General features: G+C 41.5%; 1 protein-coding gene across 4 annotated transcripts in view; it reads left to right on the top strand.

Annotated features, from left to right (window-relative positions):
* Positions 1–1,381: 1,381 nt before the first annotated feature.
* TRPM3 (transient receptor potential cation channel subfamily M member 3) overlaps positions 1,382–26,620 on the top strand; it is a 611,492-nt gene continuing 586,253 nt past the window's right edge. For all 4 annotated transcript variants that reach the window (XM_050944114.1, XM_050944107.1, XM_050944110.1 and 1 more), the window contains exon 1: positions 1,382–1,678. In XM_050944114.1, the coding sequence (XP_050800071.1) occupies positions 1,499–1,678 (180 nt within the window). In that variant the 5' untranslated portion in view covers positions 1,382–1,498. The remainder of the gene's footprint in view (positions 1,679–26,620) is intronic.

Here is a 26,620-nt window from a genome sequence, read left to right as displayed (position 1 = left end):
ATTGGTAAGTGAAAATCAAGGGTTTAATGCTCTCCTTAAGTCCTTCTTGACACTCTTGTTATTCAAGTCTAGGATGACAAGGTATAAGTGGGTCATCAAGGGATTCTTTTAAAATGTTCCCTTTTTATCCATGAAACAGTACTACATGAATGTGCGCTCAAACACATGGATTTATTATGCTGCACCTTGAGGCATCTTTGAAAGACCTCAGTCAGTATTCTAAATTTTAATTCAGAGACAAGGCCATTACAGTGTACTAATAGTTCCTGGAGCTCTTTGAGATTTTAGGATGTGAGCCACTTTATTACTGCAAAATACTATTTTGTAAACTGGAAGGATACAAGAACTCTCTAGCTCTATTAATAACTCCACTGGCAGTGGCTGTATCCCAAAACGTAGATGATTTTATGTCGTATGGGGTGTGTACAGCCTAAACACAATGGACATGTTCCAACAGGGAAAGACAACCTACCTCCCCCTTAATTCCCCCCAATATGTTTTCTTGCTTGCATGGGTTGTACTATATGCTTAATTCCCTGGTTCCTAGATTGCAACTTCAATACACTAGGTTGTAAAATATATAACAGCTTAATTGTCTCCTCTCCGTTCTTGCTTATTTAGAATGAAACTTGCCCTTTAACATCACAGTGGCTTCAAATAAAATTTAGCAGGTTAATCTACAGCAGCCTCTTCATTGCTCTTCGCTCCCGGAGGATCAAGATTATTAAAACCAAACAAACTCACTGGTTCCGGGGGGAAAGAATCCCGCAGGTGTCTTAACGGATGCTGCTGCAACAATCAATCTGCAATTCATGTGATGAGTTTCACCTGCCGCCACTTCTCACCAAACCCGCGCAAGGGGGCTGTTTTTGCCCACCGGGGGGGGGTGCATCCCGGTAAATTAGTACCAAGAAAGGTGAGGAACACTGGCAGTTTTTCCTGTGGTTGGCACCACCTACCCTCTTGGGAAAGACCAAGGCAAGGTGGAGCTTTTCTCTTTTCGGAATAGGGGAAGGTGCTAGGGGAGTGTCAAGTTTTGTGCCCCCGGGCTGGTCCCTATTAGCTGCACTTTGCTCCTTCGCCTGATAGAACAACGTGACCTAGAGGTGGCAGGGCTGCTTGGTCCCGTTATCTCCTCCCCTGCCACAAGCTGGGGAAGAATTGGACGAGGGGAGCGAAGAAAGAGAGAAGAGCCGCTTGTTCTGAGCCAGCTGCTACCCCCGGTCTCTTGGCAACGTAATTACCAGCGCAACCTGTGCTGCTGTGGTAGCTGGCGTGCTGCAGGAACGCCGAGCGGGGCACGGCTCTTCCAGCCCCAGCCCCAGCCCCGCCGCCGCAGTGCCCGGGAGCTGCAGCTCGGCGCCTCCAGGGGAGAGTCCCGGGAAAGGCGCGCGGAGCTAGCAAGGGCGGCCGAGGAGAGAGCGCGCCCAGCCGTGCCCGCAAGGGAGAGGGCGGCGCCCCAGCCCAGCAATGCAGCGAGAGCAAACTTGACTCGAAGATGGGGAAGAAGTGGAAGAGCCCGAGTGAGGTGGAGAAAGGCTGCTCGGAGCAGCCGGCGGAAGCGGGCAGGAGACGGAGCAGGAGCTCCAGCCGGGGGAAGTTTGCTGAGTCCTGGAAAAGGTTAAGCTCGAGGCAGGGTTCCACCAAGCGGGCTGGGCTCGCCTCCCAGCAGGCGCCGGTAAGTGCGCGAGGCTCCTTCCCTCTTCGGCTCAAAGCACCTGGACTTGTTGGGGCCCCGCGTCGGGAATTCTCCCCCGCAGAGGACATGCTGGCGGGCCTCCCCTCGGCACAGTTAGCAGCCTCTCTGCGGGGTGGAAGCGGACTAGGGCAAAGCTGCTGAGGCGTGGCACCCGGCCTCGTTGGAGAGCTGCTCACATGAGTGCTGGGTCCTGGCTCGCCGCAGCCCTGGGGAGCGCGTCTTACTCCCGGGGGCGGGGGGGATGGGACTCCCGTGTGTTTTACAGGGAACGTTGTGGTTTGACTCTTGTAATGGCTAAACCCAGTGGCTTGTGAACCTTCCCGTGTGCATCCGCGGAAACCTCGGGGCTGGCGGGCCGTGCTCCTAGTCACACTGTGAAACCCTATTTCGTGGGTGTAAACTCCACTCCCTCCTTTCACTTGTTGCAACAGAAGCTTTCTGAATATTAGTATCGGCCGTGCCCAGGGCAGTGTCTCGATCGCTGGATTGTTGAAATCATCAGATACCTCCACCAATTGATAAGGAAGAAAACTGTTGCATCTTAGGGAAAAAATGTATTATGTTCTGACCTTGATAAGAGAGGGGCAAGGAAACCTCCCGTTGAGGTTGAGGTATCAGCCCGAATAACTGGGTGTAAGGGAAGGGGGAGGTTTGTCATTTCTCAAGAGTCAGGATGCTTGCCCTGGGTTTATTGATGATGGAACGAATTTATAGACATCTGAATAATCAAATAGAACCACTATAAACTATGCATCTTTCACCTACTGGCGTTTTCACATTACACTTAGACTTTCGATTTTATAATGTTCTGTAACTGCTGCAAGGACCATCGCAGCGTCCCTCCTTTTGTGATGTTTTTTTTTTTCTGACAGCCCATTAACATGCTTCTGAAAGTTTGTCTTTTTAAAATAATTTTAAATCCTCTTTAGAAGCAGTGCATTATGAATATATGAACTGTTGAACCATAAAAGGGAAAACTGCATTTAACCAGACACATTATTTTAAATATTAACTTTTTCCCACATGAGACTTTATTACAAATAGTGTTTTTAGTTTTTGTTTTGTTTTTAAACTTTTATTTCTTGCTTAATAACACTGGGAGGTTGCATTAGCAATTTGTAAGGTAGATTGACAGACATATTTATGAATATACACGTATTTGAAAGTATATATCAGACGTTAATTGTCCTGACAAAATGCACAAGAAAATTGAGGGGAAGGTATAAATCTCTCTGAGTTGTTACAAGTTTGCTCTCTCATTTTACTTTGCATACCCTTGCTATCTTCCTTTGCTTAGGAAAAATACCATATGTTCTTGGCAAAACCTGTTGCTTCAGTTCTCAGGTTGTATATTTGATTTGACAGAGTAAGACTGATTTATTTCAAATGTATGTGCAGATTTGTTAGCTATCAAGTTGCAAGGAAAATATCCACAGGTTGAGTATTTATGGGGGCAGAACATAAGGGTGAAAAGACCTATGGTAGGAGGAGTGCTATGACAACCAGAAGATGTGTGGAGAAGCAATAGTATTCTCATCTATGGAGAAAAGAGAGGTTAAAATTCTAACCTGTGGGGGGGAGGGTGGTTTTTTAAGATGATATTGTGGTACTGCCTCAAACGACTTTTTTTCACAACAGAAATATTCTAATATCAATATTTCAGAAAAATATTTGTCTTGTTTAAATTCTGCCTTCTACAAATTTTACAATATATTTTTGTCTTATAACTAAGATTGTAACTTAAAGCTAATTCAAAGAATCAAACAATGTCATAACACAGGTTGAAACCATAGTACAGTGTTAGCTAATTTATGCACAATAACAAGAGGAAATTACCAATTTCCCCCTCCTCTTCTCTTCTTTTAAAATGGTATTAAGATGGCTTTACTTTCTACTTCCAAGGTAATCATGCACACCGTAGTTTCAGCTCCAGAAACTGTGGGGAGGAAAATGACAGTAAATGTGAGACTGATTCTATAAATCTTTGTTTATTGCTAACCACAAAACAAACAGGGCACATCAGTGGCTGTTTTTACAACACATCTCCCTATTATGTGACACTCTCTATACTAATATTCAGGTAATCTCAGAAAATCTATTTGAGAATGTTAACCTTCTACAGACTGTGTTTAGAGCAAGAAAGAGTAGGGTATGTTCTCAATTGTTTTGGAAACATATTAGTCAATACATGTTTTTGTTCTTTCTGTTTTAGATACATTGAATTGGAGCTGTTTGGGTTTTTGTGTTTCTTTAAACCAGGGTACAAACCAAAATCCTGTATTTTTCTCAAAGTTCAGATCCCTTATCAGACTGGAACTTTGACTTGAGCTCATCTGTATTTCAAAACTTCTCCTCTCATCTCTGACTTTGTTCTCAACTGCCTTGGCTCTTGTGTTGTCATTATATTTGTCAAACAAGGGTGTAATTCTAATATTCTGATTTGGTGTAAAAAAGACTATGGGTGCAAAGCAGTGAAGATTCAACTCTAAAACTTTATCAGTAATCTGCTACTTACTAAGGGTTTTTATGGTCCTAGATGCTACTATTCATATGTATAGTTACACTGCTGGAGGAACAAATAATGGAGAGCACATTTTATGTAGGTTTTTTTTTTAAAAGGGTTAAATGGTTCATTTATAATTTGGAAGGGAAATGTACTATACATTCTGTTGCAAGCATGAGAAGCCTCAATCCTGACAATATTTAATGTAAAGGAAAAGCTTTAACTCCTGCGTTAAATGCTAAAAACTAGTTTTCTACACTAAACCTACTGTTCAGCCCAAACACTTTTTTTTAGATGTGTGATATTTGCCCTGGCCTCCTCACTTGCACCATATAATGAACCCGTTATGATTGATTTTCCCACAATCTTTAAGGTGGTCATTAAAATATCTAGTAACCAGTATAGGTACGGAGTACAGCTTTGGCATCCTATTTTACATCAAGAAATATTGACAAAAGGAGGAATGCTTCCATTAATCACTTGTACATTAAGTTGCTTGAAGTGTTTGTCATGGGCACGCTCCTAAGAATAAATAGTTCTTTGTTTTTATTCTAATGGAAAGTGTCTTGGCTATTTGCCCAAAAATGTCAGAACATGCCACTAACACTCTCTTAAGAAGAGAGAAGATTCCATTGGATATCAGTGACAGGGGAGCAAGATGACATCTGCCACACCCATCAACTGCCTGCCTACTTACTGAGTGTAAACTTTCTGTTCTGGAATTCTGAGTTCACTGTTCATGAGTAGCACTCATAGAAAATGCTCCCAACATTGGTAAGCTTTTTGTTTTGTTTTTGTTACACTCTCTTTATCTACAGGTGCAGCCAAAGCTTAAAAGACCCAATCGTTGACTTTCTAATTATGCTACAGGAAAAGCCAATTATAGCCAAATTTTAGACATTTTACACGATATATTTCCAGTTCCTTTATTGCCTGCTCTAAGGCTGAGACATGGAGGAAAACCACTCATTAAACTTGTGCTGAAGCTTCTGAGACATGATGATGATGATGATAGGTCTATAGTACAGTATCTTAACATTAAGCATTCCATATCTTTTTGCTGGAGATAGCTGAGAGAGAATAACTCAGCAGCATAATACAGTTACTGTCTGAGTCGATTAACTTCACTTCCCACCTTCCAGCAACAATAGACTTATCTAGAAGATTTTTTTTATCAACAACCCCCCCCACCACCAAAAAAAATCTATGCTGTGGTGCTTGGGACATAGAAGTGCTTATACCTTTCTGCTCTTTTTAGATCATGCATGTTACTTGTAAATGCAGTTTCATATAGCTCCGGAATAGTTTATGTAGAGGAATATTTGCCTAAAATCAAAGTTGTCATTCATTCTTGAGGAGGGGTTATTTTCTTTAGAAGCTTGTCTGAAAGATAATGTCTTCAGTGTATATACATTAGATCTGTTTTAAAAATCTTACTTACAGTGTAGGCAGTTGCCTGACTTGGGTTTATTTGGGCTTCAGTGTCACATTGAAACCGTCTTAAATAAAATTACAGATGAGGTTGCAACAATAGCAAATTCTATTATCTTAAAATTTTAGAAATTGATTACTTTCAGTAATGTTCTATAGTACATGGACTAGCATTGCCACTTAGATGGGTTAGGCCTGCAGGCTTGAGTTCAGCTAGTACCTTTTGACAACAAACCCTCTCTCAGAACTATTTCTCTTTCCAGTTTTTTTTTAAGCCTCTGTTTCTTAAGCATTAGAATCTCCAGACATGACTCCATCCCCAGCCTCCCCACAACATGCTTCCCCCCCCAACAACCTCCATCTCTCTGCCATAATGTATTTTAAAGTAACTCTACTTTTCAGAGTATGCAGCCTCATGGTACAGATGACTTGTATAGTTTTGCTTAGGTCAGTAGTGTAGAAGATACTTGTATGTGGATTTCTTTGCTCTTGTATCAATTGTCAAGTATGCATTCTTTACTGAGATGGCCTTGCCTATCCCTCTCATTCTTCTGGAACAATCTTGGTACTCTTTAAGGTCCGCCTTCTTTGTCATCATTTCAGTATAACCCTTTGTCATGCTCAGCCAAGTCCAACTCCTCCTTTTGTTTTTTAAGCTTCTTGCTTGTGTTAGCTTGCTACAAGCTTCTTGTAACATACCTTAATGGGAGAGGACACTGCTGTCCATGCTCCTTGTACCTAAGACCATAAGTGGGGTGGTGGTTAGGCTTCAGTAACACCTTACCTCTTGGAACCCTTCATCAGAAGTTGAATTCATATCTCTTTAAGGCCATCTAAGTGAAGGTACCCACATCAGAGTATCTTAAAAACAAGAAGTTGGTGGCTTTTTTTGTGGATTTTTTTTGGTGTGTTTTGCATAATATCACATCTAAATATTCTAGAAAGCCCAGTTAGGTAGGCTTCCTTATGTTGGTTACAGAGGGGGATGGAAAAAAAATTGTGCATCTCTACAAATTGGGGCTGTTCAGTGGGAACGATCAACGGTGTTATACTGCCTTATCGTATTAGGGTGAAGTTGCATCAACAGGTCCACTAAGTGTTTGGACTGGAGCCTTGCCTGGGGAAAATAACAAAAATCTTTGCCCATACAAGGGTTATTGTCCCCTTATTGAGAGATTTCAAAGTCCAGCATATTAAAGTCAACTTTCAACCATGCTACTGTAGAGTCTCTTCATCAGTCAGTCAAGGTGACTTGCATGACTGTGATTCTTGGTTATAGGTGTTAGCCTGGATTTTTTTTTTCTCGTGACAAGGATGACGACAAGCAAAGCATTGATAGGTATTATGGATATTATCACTCCAGTTTTCTTCATACAAGTATTGCATAATGCCTAAATAGAGTTGAAGCTCTCAAGTGTCTGCCTAAAACCTGGATTCAGACATCTTGTTACAGCCGGCTGCATTTTAACTGTATCTGAAGTCCCTAACCAGTCTCTTGGTTGCATGGCTGTAGAGTTCACTGACTAAGTATGAAACCTCAAATTTTGGGACATAAAAAGTAACAATTAGTAATTCTGTACCGAAGCTTTAATTTTATTAGTCTTTTTTTTTTTTTCCCTTTGTATAGGTGGAGTTTTGTCAAGGTTCGGTGTTTTTTGGTTTGGCCTATATTTATTTTGGTGCTTAGATTATAAGGAAGAGTGAATGGGCCAGTGTTGATTTGGGGGGGAGTGGGGCACTGAGGTGGGAAAAACTTTCCTTATATTGACAGCTTATAATAGTAAACAATGCATAGACCACAGAAAAACACAAGCAGTATGTAGTAAAGATGACAATGCAGTCAATGTTGGTATAAAATAATAAATTTATGGGTGAGATTTGAAGAATGTAATGGAAAGGCCACAGCTTAAATGTAGGAAACTTAAACTATCTTTTTCCTCTCTCTCTCCTTCTTTAATTAGCTATAGATGAAATCTTGATCCTATGGAAATCAATGGGAGTCTTGTCATTTTGCCGTTAACTTAGTGGGGCTAGGATTTCATCCTACATTGTTAAACTCCGGTCATAAGGGGCTAGCTGCACCACTTATAACTAAAGTTGGGTGTCCATAATAGATGTATCCTATCTATTGTGTAGTTATTTTAACCCATTGTGGGTTTTTGAGGTGGGTTAGTTTTACAATAGAGAAGCTAAATAACTATACAACCACTCACTTTTGATGTAAGATCTTTCTTTAAAGGTGATTTTCTTTTGAACTGAAACTTAAGTAATACAAAAAGATGTCTTCCCCCAGGCTATATAAAGTAGCATTAAGATGCAAAGAAAATATCAACGAGAAAAAATTATAAGCACAAAGTATCTTTATTTGAGTGGGGAACAAACCATTTCAAATTCTGAGCAGTTCTGTGGTCCTCCATTGGAATCTTCTGACACAATCTCTCACTTAGGTTCAAAACCTGCGAGTGACAGAGTGCATCTGTTAGCTAGCTCATGGCATAGCTAAGGTGTTGGCATATACATCTGTGGTTTAAGGGATGAATAGGGTAGTTGACGGTGTCATGCAGTGGATAGGACACTGCACTAAAACTTGGGAATAGAACACACACTTGGCAGACTTCCTTTAAGTCACTTTCACTCTTAGTGGCCTTAGGATCCTCACATGTAAAATAGGGATAATGATATTTGCTGCTTGTGTAAAGTGTTTTTCAGATCTATGAATGAGACCTGCTAGATAAGACAAAGGCATTGTAATCTTGAATATAAAATGTAAATGTGAGGAATTAACAATAGTAATTTTAAAGACGGCAATGTTTATTTTTTTAATGCAAGAACAGTACCGCTAACCTAGGTGTCGATCTGACAAAGGATTGATGTATTTTAATCAAAGTTTTCATCAAACAAACATTTTGCAGAAAAAGTGTTCATTCTGACTCTGTTTTCTGAAGGGATACCCCCTCACCCCAAAACTTCACACACACTTCCAAATTTGTGGGATTTTTCCTGTTTTTGGACTTGTTTTCCAACTGGCAAAAGTTGGAACACGGTAACAGTTTGTGCCTGAAAGTAACATTTTTTCTCTTTAAAGTGAAACACTTTATATTGGGGAAGTGGGGGGTGCGGTGGAAATCTCCTGACTTTTTCCAGTGAGAACATATGAGTGTGGAGTGGGGGAAGGGAGGGGAACTTTCCTGTATTTTTGACGAGTCCTTTGTGAAACGAGCATTTCTATAGGGGAAAACCTTTTTTGAAAGAGAATTCTTGTGGGAAATCTGTTTTCCAGCCAGCTCTACCTAGGTATCCCCTTTAAGTTAAATTTGGACAACTTTGTTCTGTTTGCCTAATTTTTCTATTTATAGCTTCAACTGAATGTAGTATGCTTCTCTTCAATTCATATCCTAAACAGTTACTTGTTAGCAAGTGTTATTAAGCAGAGTTTGTATTCCACTCCAGAGATTGTTGACTTGAGTGATAGGTGGTGTAACTTCTGTGTACTCTACTATATAGTAATAAGTGCTTTAGGATCCTTTTGGCTGAAATGTTCTCTAAAATATGTAGGACACTATCTGTCTTTAGATTATGAACAGGTGTTTGAAATTAGAGTAGAATGTTACTTAACATATCAGAAATATGTAGGAAAAAGTGATAGTACATAAATAAATATATTCAAAACTTGGGTCAAATATCCCTTCTCCATAACTATGAAGGACCTAGACCCAGCAGAACAGGGGCACTGGTGTTGCAGAAGGGACTGGGAAATGGATACACTGGTTTGGTGTGGTGAAGGCTCTTGCTTTTTGTACTGGTTTTCTGTGCTCAAGCAGTTTGGGGGAGTTGTGGAGGGATCCACTCCACAAACTGGGGTGTGGTGGAAGAGGTATTCCTGTTTCCTCCTGCAGAGAGCCCCTTGACTGCAGCCTGGACACTTGTCCTCTATGCTGGATGACACAGTATTTTTCCAAAACAGGATAGTACAAAGCTTTTTTGTTTTGGATTGGTGTGTTCCCCCTATTTTTATTCAGGATATTAGTACACAATCTCTCTGATTACTTCACTTTCTGTATATTGAATAATCAGAAATGCAGTAAAGCCTCTACCAGCACGACAGTTGGTTTTGACCAGGGAGGAAAGGTGAGAGCTAATGCATATAATATAGAAGACTTGTGAGGATCAGACTCAGTTCCCACTTTGTAAGATTAACTTTTTCATTTTTGAAATGCTTAGCCTTGCTATCTAGAATATTTATTGATTTGTCATACTCAATTCTTTTTATTGATAGTGACTCTATTGCTGAAAGTGGAAGCAATCCCTTGCAGAGGGAGCCAAAGGTACTGATAAGTAGGTTGAACTTTGTAGACTACTTTTCTTGTCATTCATTGTCCTTTTTAATCTAGATCTCACTTTTTTTAAAGTGTTCTGTTCATTAAATCTGTACATTTAATCATTTGGTACATGATGATTTTCTGAATGCTTTCTTATATTTACTTGATTTAAAAACAAACCCTGTTTCACTAAAACCTAATTTTTTTTTTTTTTGGTACGTATCCTGTTTGAACTCCATCTAGTAGCAATTATCTAAAGTTCTGAGAGGTTTTGAAACTTTTTTTTGTGGATGGCGGGGAATGGGATTTGGTGAGCAGTACAGACTTGACATTTTAGGCACTCTTGCCTAAATTTCTTATAACATGCAGTGTTTAATGTTGCAATATATAAATTCTGTTTTTGAAATACATGGAGAAAAGTTTTCCTTTAATATTTTATTTGTATGGATTGGTAACAAAGCCGAAAGTGGTGCTAATCATAAACATTGACCTGCTGTCCCTCAACACAGAGCACTAAAATTTTGTTAAACGTATTACACTTGGAGAAGAGGAAGATGATTGGGAACAGTCAACATGGATTCACCAAGGACAAGTTATGCCTGACCAACTTGATTGCCTTCTGTGATGAGAATTGGATATGGGGAAAGCAGTGGATGTGATATACCTTAACTTTAGCAAAGCTTTCGATATGGTCTCCCAGCAAGTTAAAGAACTATGGACTGGATGAATGGACTATAAGGTGGATAGAAAGCTGGCTAGATTATCAGGCTCAATGGATAGTGATGCGCTTGATGTCTAGCTGGCAGCTGATATCAAACAGAGTGCCCAGGAGTCGGTCCTGGGGCCATTTTTGTTCAACATCTTCAATCTGGATGAAGGGATGGATCGCACCCTTGTCAAGTTCGTGGATGACACTAAAATGGGGGAGGTAGATATGCCGGAGGGTAGGAATGGGGAGTGACCTAGACAAATTGGAGGATTGGGCTAAAAAATCTGATGTGCAAAAAGGACAAGTGCAGAGTCCTGCACTTAGGACAGAAGAATCCCATGCACTGCTACAGGCTGGGGACTGACTGGCTAAACAGCAGTCCTGCAGAAAAGGACCTGGGGATTACAGTGGACGAGTTGCTGGATATGAGTCAGTGTGCCCTTGTTGCTGAGAAGGCTAACAGCATATTGGGCTGCATTAGTAGGAGCATTGCCAGCCAACTGAAGGAAGTGATTATTCCCCTCTATTCAGCCCTGGTGAAGCCACACCTGGAGTCCTGCATCCAGTTTTGGGCCCCCCCCCCCACTCTAGAAAGGATGTGGACAAATTGGAGAGAGTCCAGCAGAGGGCAACAAAAAGGATTAGGGGGCTGAGACGCATGATTTGAGGAGAGGCTGAGGGAACTGGGCTTATTTAGCCTACAGAAGAGAAGAGTGAGGGGGGATTTGATAGCAGCCTTCAACTACCTGCAAAGGGGTGAGGGTTCCCAAAGAGAATGGAGCTGTTCTCTTCAATTTGATTCTAGAATAAATCATCCTGTGTTACTAATCTGAAATGACTCTGAAGTTATAGTTTGATCTGCCAAATTCTATGCTGATATGTTCATGCACCAACCCTTTTGAAGTTAATGGATTAGATTCTGAGCTGAATAATTCTGAAGGGTATATTTCAATTGAGAGTGCCACTGACAGCAGAATTTTTGAAGACTTCGGTGGGTTATATGGGATGTAAGTCATTACCGAATCCAGCTTTATGGTTTCCCTGCAGGACCAAAAGAAAGAGTTGAGAGAAGGACAACTTTTATTTTAACACACAGCTTTACTAACTTAACAAACATAAGAAAAATAATGAAAAGTTTTAATTTCGGTATCTCTGAAAATTTTCCCCAGTATATCAGTACCTCTTGGCTAGGTCTCGTTTTTTTTTTTTTTATTCTTTAACAGTGAGACTGTTTAGTTATCTGAGAAATGACTCCGCATTTTGTTAATTCTGCAATGATATAAGTTGGGCAAACACTGAAGTGTCTCATTTGTGTGTGTGTGTGTGTGGTGGGGAGGGGTCTCTTAAGTTGAAATTAAAGCAAGTGCCTTATATTAGATGTATTCATCAAAAAGATGTAAATTTATTTTTTTAAAGTGGGATAATACAGTGTTAAATGCAATGGACATAACTACAAAAAGTGATTAGATATTTGATGTCTCACTTTTTAAGCAGGTGACATTTTAAGTGTGTGTGTGGGGAGGGTGTTAATTTTTTTTTTTTTTTTTTTTTTGGATGGATGAACCTATGCCCTTAAAGGTGCCTTAGTCTGAGAATTCAAAATCAGTAGACACTCTCAAAAATCTTGGCCCTTAGTTTGGTTGAGACCCTAAGTCTGTATATAGTGGGGACACAGAGGCTTTGGATTAATGCCTACAGAACAAGTGTGTTAGTTGGACTGGAAGTCTCCCTTGCATAATGTGCATTCAGACCTACTATGTGATCTGTAATCATGCACAATATTTTCCTTGAAGGTGTATGTTAGGCAGTTCTTCAAAAAAAAAAAAACAAAAAACCTCCTGAAGGTTCTAAAGTAACAAAGAATTTGAAGGGGCAGAATGAGAAGAGCACCAAGGAGGAAATAAATAGATAAGAAATACCCCGATTTGCAAAGCTACAAAAGTCAAGCCATTTTTCTACATTTGAATGCATCTCTGCCCCCTCCCCCCCCCCTCTCTCTCTCACACACACAAGGTGTCTGTCTGTCTGTTTCTGTCTGCTGTACTGTCTCCTGTCCCTTGTGTTCATGCTGCCTTGCATGAGAGGCCACATTAACACCAATGTGTTAACTCTTGAGGGCTCAGCCAAGTGCTAGTTCATCATTTGGCAGTAAGGCATTCCCTGGGAAATATCCCTCCCTCTTCCACCCTCTGACTTCACCACCTCAACCAAGCTTCACTATCATCATAGCTGTGAACAGTATTAAATTGTTTTAAAATGTATACTGTGTATCTATATAATGTATAGTTTTTTGGTGAAAAAAATTTCCCTGGAATCTAACCCCCCCCCATTTACAATAATTCAGGGGTCGGCAACCCTTCAGAAGTGATGTGGAGAGTCTTCATTTATTCACTGTAAGGTTTCGCGTGCCAGTAATACATTTTAACTTTTTAGAAGATCTTTCTATAATATATAACTAAACTATTGTATGTAAAGTAAATAAGGTTTTTAAAATGTTTAAGAAGCTTCATTTAAAATTAAATTAAAATGCAGAGCCCCCCCGACTGATGGCCAGGACTTGGGCAGTGTGGATGCCACTGAAAATCAACTTGCGTACTGCCTTTGGCATGCGTGCCATAGGTTGCCTACCTCTGCATTAATTCTTATAGGGAAACTGGATTCGCTTAACACTGTTGCGCATAACTACAATGTTAAGCGAGGAGTTGCTATACTATAGCTTCTGCCTTTTCTGATTGTGATTATTAATAGAGGTATTACACTGCAGAGGTTAAAGCTAGTTTAACGTTAATTAGTTAAACTGTGTCCCCAATTGTCATTATTCATTAAATAAACTATTCACAATTCTAAAGTATTTAACCAGGTATATAAGTAACCAAATACTATTCAGTGAATAAAGGCAATATTTTCCAGACGTAATGAATGAATATCATTTGACTAGCATTAACAGATATTCAAAAGTCAACTCTGAGTCAGCTTAGTGTGGCACAACAATGGAATTGAAACAGAATATACAGCACTCTAGTAATATATCTATCCAGTATTTTGGCTAAAGGCTTCTAACTGGTATCTATTTGCCATTTTATGTACCACCCACGCTCATAATGATGATCTGTCTGTATTGTCTTAATTCAAGCAGAGTACACTGATATGACCCTTTATTTAAATAAAAGATGCCAAAGGCCACAAAGATTTTATTTTTGATTGTGTCAGTACTATGTAATGAGCATGATATGAAATAGAAATATGCAGTCAGCCTGCCTAACTACAGGCCACAAACTTTATTGGATGATAAGCAATTTGCTACGGTATATTAGGCAGGGAAACATAGCAATCTGTTGCTCAGCAAGAATGTTGGTTTAAAGTAATGCTTGGCTTTCAAGAAATTAATGCAGTGGTTAATAGCTGGAGGAATCTTTAATAGAAAAATTTGAAAATACTGCAGTGGTCATACTGTGACTTTCCTGGCTTGAGAATATAACCAAAGTGGCATTCTTCTTGATGCATGCAGAACTGAGAATGTTAATGGGAGTATCTTGTATGCATCCAGACTTGATTATTCTCTAAATACTTGGTAAGGAACAAACAACTTCATGCTGAAAGTACAAGCTGTGGGAGTTCAATACAACATAAAGGAGTCTGCTTCTAGGCTACTTCCCCCCTCCACTCCCTCTACTGGGTGCCTAGTGAGCAATTTGAGCATTGTAACAGAGGATGGCTAAGCCATTTTGCTACCTGAGCCGAGAATTCTTCAGATTTGCATAGTGTTGGTCTCTCAGCTCACAGTAGAACTCTTATAATGTCAACATTTTTCATTGTCCACTTAATAATAATTGGTTTCAGAGTAGCAGCCATGTTAGTCTGTATCAGCAAAAAGAACAGGAGTACTTGTGGCACCTTAAACTATCCAATTTATTTGAGCATAAGCTTTCGTGGGCTACAGACCCACTTCATCAGATACATGTAGTGGAAAATACAGTAGGAAGATATCTATATGAATATGCACACAACATGAAATAATGGCTGTTTCCATAAACACTATAAGGAGAGTGATCAATTAAGGTGAGTTATCAGCAGGAGAGAGAACTGTTTGTAGTGATAATGAAAATGGCCCATTTCCAGCAATAATAGCTCACCTTAATTGATCGCTCTCCTTGGTGTATATGGTAACACCCATTGTTTCATGTTCTGTGTGTGGAAAATATATAATCTTCCTACTGTACTTTCCACTACATGTATCTGATGATGTGGGTCTGTAGCCCATGAAAGCTTATGCTCAAATGTTAGTCTCTAAGGTGCCACAAGTACTCCTGTTCTTTCTTCAGAGATACAATCACAGAGGAACAATATGTTGCAAATGTGGATTTATGTAAGTGTACACCACTTACCCAACCGTTAATTATTTCCTGGAGGTAGTATTTCGTGTAGTATACAGTTGCATAATTTGAAAATATTCAGTTTAATACCAGATTGCAAAGCTAAAGCTAATTGCACGTACTATAGTAACAATCATACTGTGCATAGGTGTCATAGCCATGTAGAGGGATCATAGCATACTGCTAGTAGCGTGTATGTACTCTCCAGTTGCCAGCTATATGTCACACTGCAGAATATGTTCCTCTGTTTGAGATGTCTCTAGTCAAATTTGGAAAGTTAAGAATATTTAACCATTCAAGCCATCTGGCTGAACATCCTCTTGAGTTTTATGATCAGATTTAGTAGGTTAGAAATGTTTACTGTCTGAATATCCTGAAGTGAAATCCTGACACAATGAATTGAATTAGGAAGCAACTACTGTAAATGCCGGGTCTCTGTGCCTTGATGTTCAAGGTAGGAAGCTATTGATGCTCTGCTATAGATATGGCGAGAGATGATCTGTCTCAAAAGATGCCATTTATCTGTGGGAAGATGAGTGAGATGATATACAACTAATACTGTGTGTTAGAGATACTTAACCTGCCAAGGGAATAATTGGTTCCAGCTAGTTAGGCTATTGGTGCTGCAGCTATGCATAATGAAAATAAATTGTTTGTTTGTTTATTACTTAAGTAGCTAATTACTAATATCTAATCACTTTTTTCTTGCATAATAGTAGAATAAATTTAATGGAGATTGAATTTATAGTCTAACAGCCCAAGAAAATAAATTGGCTTAATGGATTCCTTTACCGTTTTGTTAAGACTTTCAGTATCAAATGAGGGATCCTGATAACCCAACACTGCTGCGGTGTTCAGACAAGCCCTTACATCAATGAGTAGCATTAGTAAAACTCTAACTTTTTGCAACATTATTAAAAAGATAATATTGCAAAATGTTTAGAACAAGAGTGTGACTCGTTTTGAGCTATGCTGTGCATGTCTGATGTACAAAAGAGATTTTTCTAAAATTTAGTTTTAATTTCTATCATTTTGTATATTCTGCAGAGCTCTGGATCTTTGAGGTAAAATATATATTTTTCTCAGAATTAAGTTTGCTTAGATGCAGTAAAATACCTGATGGAGATAAGAGAAATAAGCCACCTGGAATCTAAAAAAGATTATAATTCAGCTCTAATTATCTGCTCTTTTCTCATTTCACATTTATCCCTCATGACATTTAGATTTTGAAAACGATATCTGTACACCAGAGGAGAAAATATGGGAGAAGTGTGCGTGTAGGGGTCCGCTATTGGGGGTTCACCCCTCTCTGGAGTGGCTGGGGGGGCCAGGCCACCTCACTACGTGGGGCAACTGACAGTTCAGGGCTCAGACCCTCAGGCAGGGGCTGAGCCAACAGTTCAGCTTATAGAAGGTAAGAGGCCCAGGCTTCTGGGCCTGAGTGTTGGGGCAAGGGGGAGACTGCCCCCTGTGAGTGGGGTGGCAGGGGGGAACGCAGGCCTGCCCACTCCTCTGCATCCCAGCCCGGGGCCCTAACAGCGGCAGGCAACCTGCTGCTGTGTCAGTGGGGATCCTGGCCACAATACGCTGACACTGGCTCTGATGCAGCCAGACTAGAGTCGGCTGCTCCTGGGCTACTTCCTGACTTCCCCTTGGGGCCTACCTGGATCCTGGGGTCGTCCTCTGCAGGGTCCAGGTGCATGGGTTCGTCCCAGCTGGGGCTAGAGGATAGCTCTGGCAGCTCCTCTGGGTAGCGAGCATGGGGAAGCTCTGGCAGCTTCCCTGGGTAGCGAGCACGGGGAAGTTCGGGCCACTCTGGGTTGCAGGAGTCTCCCAGTCCTGAGCTCCTGGAGGGACGTCCGGCCGCTGGCACCTCACTGAGCTCGGAGGGCCTGCCTTTATACTTCCGGGTCAGCGCTTGACCCTTTGCGGGGCGGGCTCAGAGCTCTGTAGCTCCGCCCAGTCCGGCCTCCGGCTGGGTTCTTCGTCCTCTGGAGCGGCTGGAGCCAGGCCGCCTCGTTACTGTGGGACTAAGAAATATAATGAATTGTTTTCACACTGAAACAGAATGCTATTGCCAAAGAAGGAAGAAGGGCAATGCTAATATACATTTACTACCGTTAGCCTAGTTTAAATGATTACAATGGTACATATGCTAAATCCCCATTCTAATTTAGAAGAAATTAAATACCACATTTACTCTTAAAACAGCAAATGACAACTCTTCAAGGATGCCCAGTAACCTAGGCCTGGTCTACACTGCAGGGGGATCAATCTAAGATACGTCGACTTCAGCTACACTATTCTTGTAGTTGAAATTGCATATTTTAGATCGAATTAAAATGACTGACTACGCATCCTCGTGGCACTGGATTGACAGCCACGGCTGCCCCATAGATGTTGCTTCCACCTCTCGCACTGCACTACACAAGTCTATCCCTGATAGATTGATTGCTACCCGCCAGACTGGCAGGTAGCGTAGATGTACCCCTATATGGTATATGCCTGTACTGAAATTCTGTCTTTCAAAGTATTCTGAGCAATATACTGAAAGCACAGGGGCCGACTTTCCAATGTGCCAGGGTGGGTGGGTGTGTGCGTGTGCGCTTGACCCCTGGCTCTGCCCCAGGCCTTACCCCCATCTCTTCTGCCAAGGCCTCTCCCGTTTCACCCCCTCCCCCCAAGTGCACTACCCCTTCATTCCTCCTCCTTCCCTCCTAAAACCTTCTGCACACTGCAAAACAGCTGATTGTGGTGGGTAGGAGGTGCGGGGGGGGGGGACTTGCTGGTGGGTGTCAAACACTGGGGGGCTAGAGGGGAGCTGTTAGGGGGCTTCCAGTGGGTGCTCAGCACCCACCATTTTTTTTTCCCCTATGGGTGGTCCAGCCCTGGTGCACCCATGGAATCAGCTCTCGGTCAAAGGCACCAAGTTCCTTGAAGCTGCACAGCTTTCAATTTAGTGCCATGCAGGCACTCAGACCCCGCCCGGGGACCTTCCAGGAACTGGCCTGGGGAGGGGCACTATGGTGGCTATATGCTGATGTAAACTAGGTTGACGTAATTTTGTAGTGTAGACATGGAGTTTTTTTGTAATCTGGATCTTGTTCTGAAATTTAAGGTTTGAGTATCTTTCAGTTACCAAAAAATAGTAGGAAAGTGTGTTTGTATAGACATCCTATCTCTTCAAATGACATTTTAAATCCACTAATGTAGCTCTGAGAGGTCAGATTATGATCCTCTAGTTTTTTGTTTCAATCCTGCAGAGACCAGGAATGTAAAATCAATCACTCAAAGGGGGGACTGTCCGGTATGACTGCTGAATAAAAGCAATTCTTAATATGTAGCTTAACATTTATGAAAATTAAATTCAAAGAACAGTTTCCTCTATTGAAATGTTGAACTAATACATAATGGAGGGCAATGGAATGAAATAGTGCATGGTAAGAGAGACAAGGTGGGTGAGGTAATATCTTTTATTGGACCAACTTCTCTTGGTAAGAGAGAGAAGCTTATACAGTGCCCTTCTTCAGGTCATGAATGGAAAATGCATCAAAGCTAAGCACGGCAGAAGGAGAACAATATTGGAGTGGATTTTTGCAAACGAGGTTAACTTGCTGCGATGAAAATACACTTAAAGTGGAAAATTTTACATAAAATAATTTGAATATGGAACAAAACGAGTGACGTGTTTTCTCTTATATTGCTGTTTTAACACTTAAATAGCATTTTAAAAAGTTTATTATAGAGTTCTTTTAAAAAAAAATCTATTAACAAATGCCAACAGCAACCCCCCAACAAATCAGCTCTCAATAAATAAATTTTTAAAAGGGCAGATTCAGCTATAGCTTTTGGAAAGAAAGGGAACATTAAAAATTTATCTATTTGAAGGGCACATCTATGTAGCATGACCTTCTTGTAAGCAGACTGAAACTTGCATTTTTTAATATAGTCGTCCGTGTGATAGTTAAACCAGAGGACATCTTTTTGGAAAATATTAAGGAAAAATCAAAGTTTCATAACTATGGAAAAACGCAATCAAGATTTTGAAAAAATCTGTTCAAATGTTTTATGTACTTCTGGGGTTTCTCCACACAATTAGTATAATTTGATATACAAGTTCCCCTCACTGACTATTGTGTAACCTCTGGAATTCTGACTTTTTAAGTCTGGGGCATGAATAGTGTATACTTTGGGTTTGGCCACATGTAATTATACCTCAAAGGGTAAAGGCCAATCTAAATGATGGTTTTACTTAATAGTAAAACTTGCTTAATAGTGTCAAAAATACAATAGTTCTGTTCAAGTATAATTAGTGTAGTGGCATTGCCAAGCAGATGGACCAATAAATATACAAACACAAATAACATGGTTCAGAGCCTCCAGCTATTTATTGTACAATAACAAACCTGAAATGAAATGGTAATTTTTGCTTTGCAAATAAGTTTGTGATGGGGTGGGGGAGGGGAGACCCAGTTGATTGAATGGTGTAAGGCTAAATAGGTAACAGGTATTTAATTTACCTGTATATTCCAAGGGGAACAAGAAGGTGGGAGTCGACTGCAGTGTGTTCTGAAGGGTTGAAAGTACTTAAAATCAAAAGAAGACAAACTATTCTTTTGTGTTAAGAATGAAAAGCAAAGATTGAGGAAGCCAGTTTTATTTAAAGGCAGTTTTACCAGAACATGTTCCAGTGCTGAAAACAATATTTGAAAGCTATTCAGGCAGATCTCCTGTAACTATATCCTATCATACTTTAGAAAATATCCTTTGAAAAGGCTTTTGTACAGGTCTGGCATGCATGTTCACATGCAGGTCAAGAGTTGTAGTTAGAAAAATTGCAGTGTATAACAGACTTTTTTTTTTGTTATACCAGATTGCATTTTGCAAGCATTAGTGTGACTGCAGCATTATTATGATGTATTTACTTAATATAATTTTTTTAAACATCAAATCTAGCTATTGAAAATAAAATCAACTTTGTTTTTCATGTGTGTTGAAACTTTTTTTCCTTTCCATAACAAACTGAGCAAAGATTCAGACAAACATTTAAACACTGGCACTGCTCCAGGAGCAGTTAGTATCTTGATGTGGAGCAGATGCTTTGATTAATTTGTTCCTACATAATAGCAGACTTCTTTGTTTTTGTCATATTTAAGTATGTTATACACTCTGATGCTCAGAACGTTTTGGCATATGTCTTGCAGGCAAGCTTTCATTTTTTTAAGCGTGTGTGTATATATATATAAAAGAATTGATGTACACAAATATAATATGCATGGGACCAATATTTTAGAGTTTTGTGCATCTGGATTTGGCCCTGAATATGGGTTACATTGTCAAATGTGACAAGTGTTTTGCTTTTGTTTTCCCCACTTAAACTAATCTCTCTGCTCTAATCCTCAGGCCCAATTGACCTGTGTTCAGTGCAGGACTTGAGAAAGGTGGCAATATCCTTAAGGCACTTTTTGAAGATCTTGCTCACTAGCATAGATACATAAGTTTAGACAGTCCTGTGCTATTTGTCATTTGTGATATATCTAAGCAAATAGTATGGCTTGCATTGCAATAGGTAGTGGGATGAATTGCAGACCACGTTTCAATGGACCTAACTCCATTCTGCAGATGTGCAGGTATGCCATTTAGTAGGTTAGGTACACATCCTAACTGATGGTCTGAATTGCACCTTTTTGCATCAGGGAATGGGCCGGCACAGAGAAGCTTGTCTGCTGATAAATCAGTGGGCTCTCCTAAGAGACTGCAGCTGGTATTTAGACCGTATTGTGCATTTTGATAAATGTGCTTTCCCTGTGGCATAATCATGATTGATGTACATCAGTTGCTCTCAATCTCTTCTATTCTGGGATCTCCCAGAATGTGCATGTAACTTAACAATATGGGAAGGGCAGGGTGGTTACAAACCACAGGCTGAAAGCCCTTGGGGTGAGATTCTGTGCTGTACCCCTAAGACGGGTGGACAAACTTCTTGGCCCGAGGGTCAAATCTGGGTCTGGACATCTTATGGTTGGCCATGAATGCTCGCAAAATTGGGAGAAGGTGAGAGCTCCAGCTAGGGGTGTCAGCCCTGGGGTGGGGCTGGGGATGAGGGGTTTGGGGTGCAGGAGGGTGCTCCGGGCTGGGACCAAGGGGTTTGGAGGGTGGGAGGGGGATCAGGGCTGGGTTTGGGCACAGGAGGGGGTCAAGGGTGCAGGCTCTGGGTGTTGCTTATCTCAAGTGGCTCCCAGAAGCAGTAGCATGTCGTCCCCACCCCTGCTTCTATGCAGAGGCATGACCAGGTGGCTCTGCATGCTGCCCTGTCCTCAGGCACTGCCCCTGCAGCTCCCATTGGCTGCAGTTCATGGCCAATGGGATATGTGGGGGCAGCGCTTGAGGCAAGGGCAGTGTGTGGAGCTCTCTCTGGCTGACCCTATGCATAGGAGCTGGAGTGGGGAGGGATGTGCTGCTGCTTCTGGGAGCCACGCAGAGTGGGGCAAGCCCCTGACCCTGCTCCCCGGCTGGAGTGCCAGAGCAGGGCAAGCCCCTGACCCTGCTCCCCCAGGAGGAGACTGATGGCCAGATTAAAATGTCTGGAGGGCCAGGTGCAGCCCCCAGGCTGTAGTTTGCCCACCTCTGCTCTAAGAGATGCTGTGGCTCTGCTCCAACATGCTCTCACTGCTCCTAGCATGTCCTCCCCCATAGCAGGGCTTGCAGGAAGGTACTGAGAGGCAGTCTTAGAGCTGTCTTCTGCAGTGCTTGCAGTGGTGGAATTCTCCTACAACGAGATAACGAGTGTCTATGGCCCCTTTACAACAATCTAAAGGGTTGGCATGGGGATGAGAATCTCATCTCTGGAGTGCATTTTTCCCCACACTATTGTCTCTGATATATCTGAGGTGGCTTTGCAGCAACTGGCACTTGTGCTAGATTTGAGCCCTTTTCCTTAAGAAACTTTCCTTCTTTGTCCAAACCAATGCTTCATCCTAATCTAGAAATTTCAGTCCACATAGGTCACTTGTGTAAATAGATGCAAATCCATTCAGCTCTGTCTCACTGGATAGTGTGTGAATTCCTGCTTTTTCCATTTAAGAGTTTCTGCCAATCTGCTTTTTCTGTACCTGTGTGATTTTAATTTTTCTACAAAACTAAAATCTTGCAAGAAATGGTTGTAGGAGTGTGACGTTACCCAGGGTACAATCTGGACTGTTGAACAGCTGTCCCCACTCAATTCTTTAGCCTTGGGAGACTTTTGCACTGCTTTGCTGTGAGAGCTACTGTTCCTGGTCTGCACTCTCTCAGCCTCCAGCATGCAAAATTACTCCCAACTTTTTGTATGAGTCCTATGGTCACCACCCTTGAATTATACCAGGAAATTTCCACTCCTGGACTTTCTCCAAGAAATGTGCATCTTGTAGTGTCCAGCCCTCTCCTTGATGGCAACAACAAGCTTGTATATAAAGTCCATCATTTTAGTAATAAGATTTGTGCATATAATTTTCTATCTCAAATGGAGTTTTCCGAACACTTCAGTCCAAGCACAGTGGTTTTTGATGAGACAGGTTTATTAACTACAGAAATATTTTAAGTGATTACAGGTAATGAGACAAGTCAGAATTGGTTACAAGAAAACAAAAGTAAAATACACCTTATACCTAACTTAACAAGCTAAGTGGATTCAAAGCAAACATTTCTGGCCACATGCTTCAGCAATCTTACTAGGTCTGAATTCCTTTCAGACAAGATCCCTCCCTCAGTCTGAGCGGTTTCTTTGTTCCTCAGGTGTTATGGCTGCTGTGAAGGAGAGAAAGGGAGGAATAACTTGAGCCATCTGTTCTCCATTCTTATACTTTTTTCTCTTCTTTGAGAATCCTCTCCAGCTGGGGTTCAGGAAACAGCCTGTGGGGATGGGAGCTAACCTCTAATGCAGGGATGGGCAAACTATGGCCTGCGGGCCACATCTGGCCCGTCGGACTGTCCTGCCCAGTCTCTGAGCTTCTGGCCTGGGAGGCTAGCCCCTGGCCCCTCCCTGCTGTCCCCTCAGCCCCACAGCCTCAGCTCACTCCGCCACTGGCACAATGCTCTGAGCGGCTGGGCTGTGAGCTCCTGGGGCAGCGCAGCTACAGAGCCCGGCCTGACACAGTGCTCTGTTCTGCATGATATCGGCGAAGGCATAGCCCAGCTCCAGCTGAGTGGCACAGCTGTAGCGCCACCAGCGCTCCAGGCAGTGTGGTATTGGGGCAGGGAGCGTGGGGGGGTGTAGATCGGGGTGGTGATCAGGGTGTGTGTGGATGGTTGTTGGGGGGGGGGGGTTGAATGGGGGCAGGGGTCCCGGGGGGCAGCAGAGGTCTGGGGAAAGGGAGCGGGAGTGTGTCCCAGAGAGGCTATCAGGGAACAGGGTTGGATGGGGCAGATAAGAGGTGGGGGGCCAGCCTTTGACCCCCTCCCTTAACCAGCCCTCTATACAATTATAAAACCCGATGCGGCCCTCAGGCCAAAAAGTTGGCCTGTCCCTGCTCTAGTGGTTTCTTTGCCAAGATACAAATTGCTCACTCATCCTTTTTCCTACCAAAGAATGGTCACTTAACCAGGTGATGGTCCATTTGATTTAGCTGACACTTGGCTGAGGGGTCAGTTTACCTTTTGCCTCTGAGGAACTGGTTTGTGGCTGCTCCCCCAGATTTGGAATATGTTTCTTCAACATCATACAGTAGAATCTTTACATAAATGTCGCCACACATATTTTACTAGGACCATAACACTGGTCTACAATTTTTGAGAAGTCGTCTGCTTCAGAGATAAAATGTGATATTTATTTTGTTTTTTGATATGCTAAATTAAAATGACAATTAAAACAACTGGCTACTGTTTCTAAGATATTTAAGTTTTTACATTTTATGTCTATGTATATTGTGTAGATAGTAGAGTTTTAATCATAAATTGTAAACCTAGATCTTTTCATGTGTTTATGGTTGCTTTACATGATGATATTTCACCTTAAAAATCAGCAAAAGGGTTATATAAATTTTATTATGAAACAAAAGGCAAAAAACTGATGTACATAGTTTAGTCCTATTCAATGTCTACTTGGCGCTTCTTGGTTTGTCTCTTGTATTCATTAAATGGAGCATCTCTTGTCACTGTCCAGCAATAGTCTGCAAGCATTGATGGGCTCCATTTGCCCTGATAGCCTGCCACGAGATTCCACTGCTGTAGTCTGGAGCCCAACAGCTCTGCCTTACTCTTGGGTAGTTCCAAATCCCTGACAAGGTCATTCAGTTCACCTTGTGTTATGAGGTGTGGTTCAGAGGAGGAGGATGGGAGAAAATGTGGGTCCTGTGACATTGATGGTTCAGGACCAGAAGTTTCATCCTCTTCCTCGTCTAACTCAAGTGAGAGTGATTCTGGTGCATCAGGAACCAGCAGTCCTTCTCCGTGGGGTACTGGGCGTATAGCAGATGGAATGTTTGGATAATGCACAGTCCACTTTTTCTTCTTTGACACACCTTTCCTAACTGGAGGCACCATGCAGAAGTAACAATTGCTGGTATGATCTGTTGGCTCTCTCCAAATCATTAGCACTTCAAAAGGCATAGATTTCCTCTTCCTGTTCAACCACTGGCAAAGATTTGTTGCAGCATATATGTGAGGCCCACCTCTTGTCCTGATCTCCAATTTTGCAGCCAAAATAAAGGTGATAGGCTTTCTTAACCATAGTGGTTGTATCACGGTTTTATGATGCAAAAGTCACTTCACCACAAACATAGCAGAAGTTATCTGCACTGTTCACACAAGTACGAGGCATTTCTGCTCACTTTGGCTAAACAGAAATGTGCCCCTTTGCAAAATCCAACACTGATAAAGAAGAGAGCACGACGCTGTATGATTTCTAGAGCTGATATAGGGCATTTTGTTCAGCAGAGTGATGTAAGCTTCGTTATGATTGCATCATCTATGACTTCTAGGAATAACCTGATGCAATTCATACCATGTATGACGCAATACCAGCTTTAGATTGCATCATTCATTGTTTTGCCTGAAAAGAAGTACTGTCTAAACCCAGTCATAGATCCGGTCAAAGATGTATTTTAGTCATTCTGGTTTAAATTGAGATCCCTTCTCTTTATAACTCACTTATCCTCCGCCATTCCCAAGTCAAGGGTCGTATATACTGACCGAATAGCATATCTTGAAAACTAGAGCCAATCAACAATTTTAAGCATCATTTTCGTTCTCAGTGACCCAGAATTAGTAAAGTTGGACTACATTTATTTCAGAAGCATTTTGGCTGTAGAGCAGTGTAATCAGCAAATTGTTTTTAAATGATCTCTTTCAAGGTGAACATAGGGTTACAGACTGTCACAATGGGATTTTGCATCTCGTGTGTGTGTATATAAATATGTATATTTGCTGGTTTTGTTAACTCCAGTGGTGATGCTTTACCAGAGAAGGTTTTAAATGTCCACAAAAAGGAATGAGATGGTTTTATGGCTTTTCCATTTTTAATGGTCATCTATCTTGTAGTGTCTGCTAATTCAGCTCTCTGGCAACTGCCACTACATTCGCCCAAAGTTTGTTAGAGTTCCCTCCCCACTCTGAACTCTCGGGTACAGATGTGGGGACCTGCATGAAAGACCCTCTAAGCTTATTTCTACCAGCTTAGGTTAAAAACTTCCCCCCCCCCCCCAAGGCACAAATTCTTCCTTGCCCTTGGACAGTATGCTTCCACCACCAAGTGAGTTAGACAAAGATTCAGGAAAAGGACCACTTGTCCTGTTTCCCCAAAGTATCCCCCCAGACCCCGTCACCCCCTTTCCTGGGAAGGCTTGAGAATAATATCCTAACAATTGGTTACTAAGTGAGCACAGATCAAACCTTTGGGTTTTCATGTCCTTAAAAACCCATCAGATTCTTAAAAACAGAACTTTATAATAAAGAAAAAAGTAAAAGTACCACCTCTGTAAAATCATGATGGAAGGTAATTTTACAGGATAATATTCAAAACACAGAGGATTTCCCCTCCAGGCAAAACTTTAAAGTTACAAAAACAGGGATAAACCTCCCCCTTAGCACAGGGAAAATTCACAAGCTAAAACAAAAGATAATCTAATGCATTTCCTTGCTATTACTGACTATTTCTGTAATGTTAGATGCTTATTTCAGATATGGCTTAGGGAGATGTATTTTCCCCGCCCTGGTTCCTTGCTGACCTGGAGAGAACATGCAACAAAAACCTTCCCCTGCAGATTTGAAAGTTTTCTTCTCCCCTTATTGGTTCTTCTGGTCAAGTGCCAACCAGGTTATTTAAGCTTCTTAACCCTTTACAGGTAAAGAATGGATTTTTATGCTACCTTTAGCTGTATGTTTACGATAGCTGTTAACCCCCAGACCTAGGTATGGGGTAGTTCTAAACTGATCTCTCATCTATCTACCTGAATTAATTGAAAGCTCTGTGGATATTGAAGAGTGGTCAAGTGACAGCTGAAAGTATCAATGGTATCCAGAGGAGCAGTGACAACTAACAGCGTTTATGTTGAAAACTTACCAGTTACCTCAATAAATACACTGGAGATTGGTCTCTGTGATGGATCTGTT

This window comes from Gopherus flavomarginatus, chromosome 3, assembly GCF_025201925.1.
Source record: "Gopherus flavomarginatus isolate rGopFla2 chromosome 3, rGopFla2.mat.asm, whole genome shotgun sequence".
In the NCBI taxonomy this organism is placed as follows: domain Eukaryota; kingdom Metazoa; phylum Chordata; order Testudines; family Testudinidae; genus Gopherus; species Gopherus flavomarginatus.
Note: the sequence above shows the minus strand (reverse complement) of the source record. Positions and strands in the feature narration are given on the sequence as shown.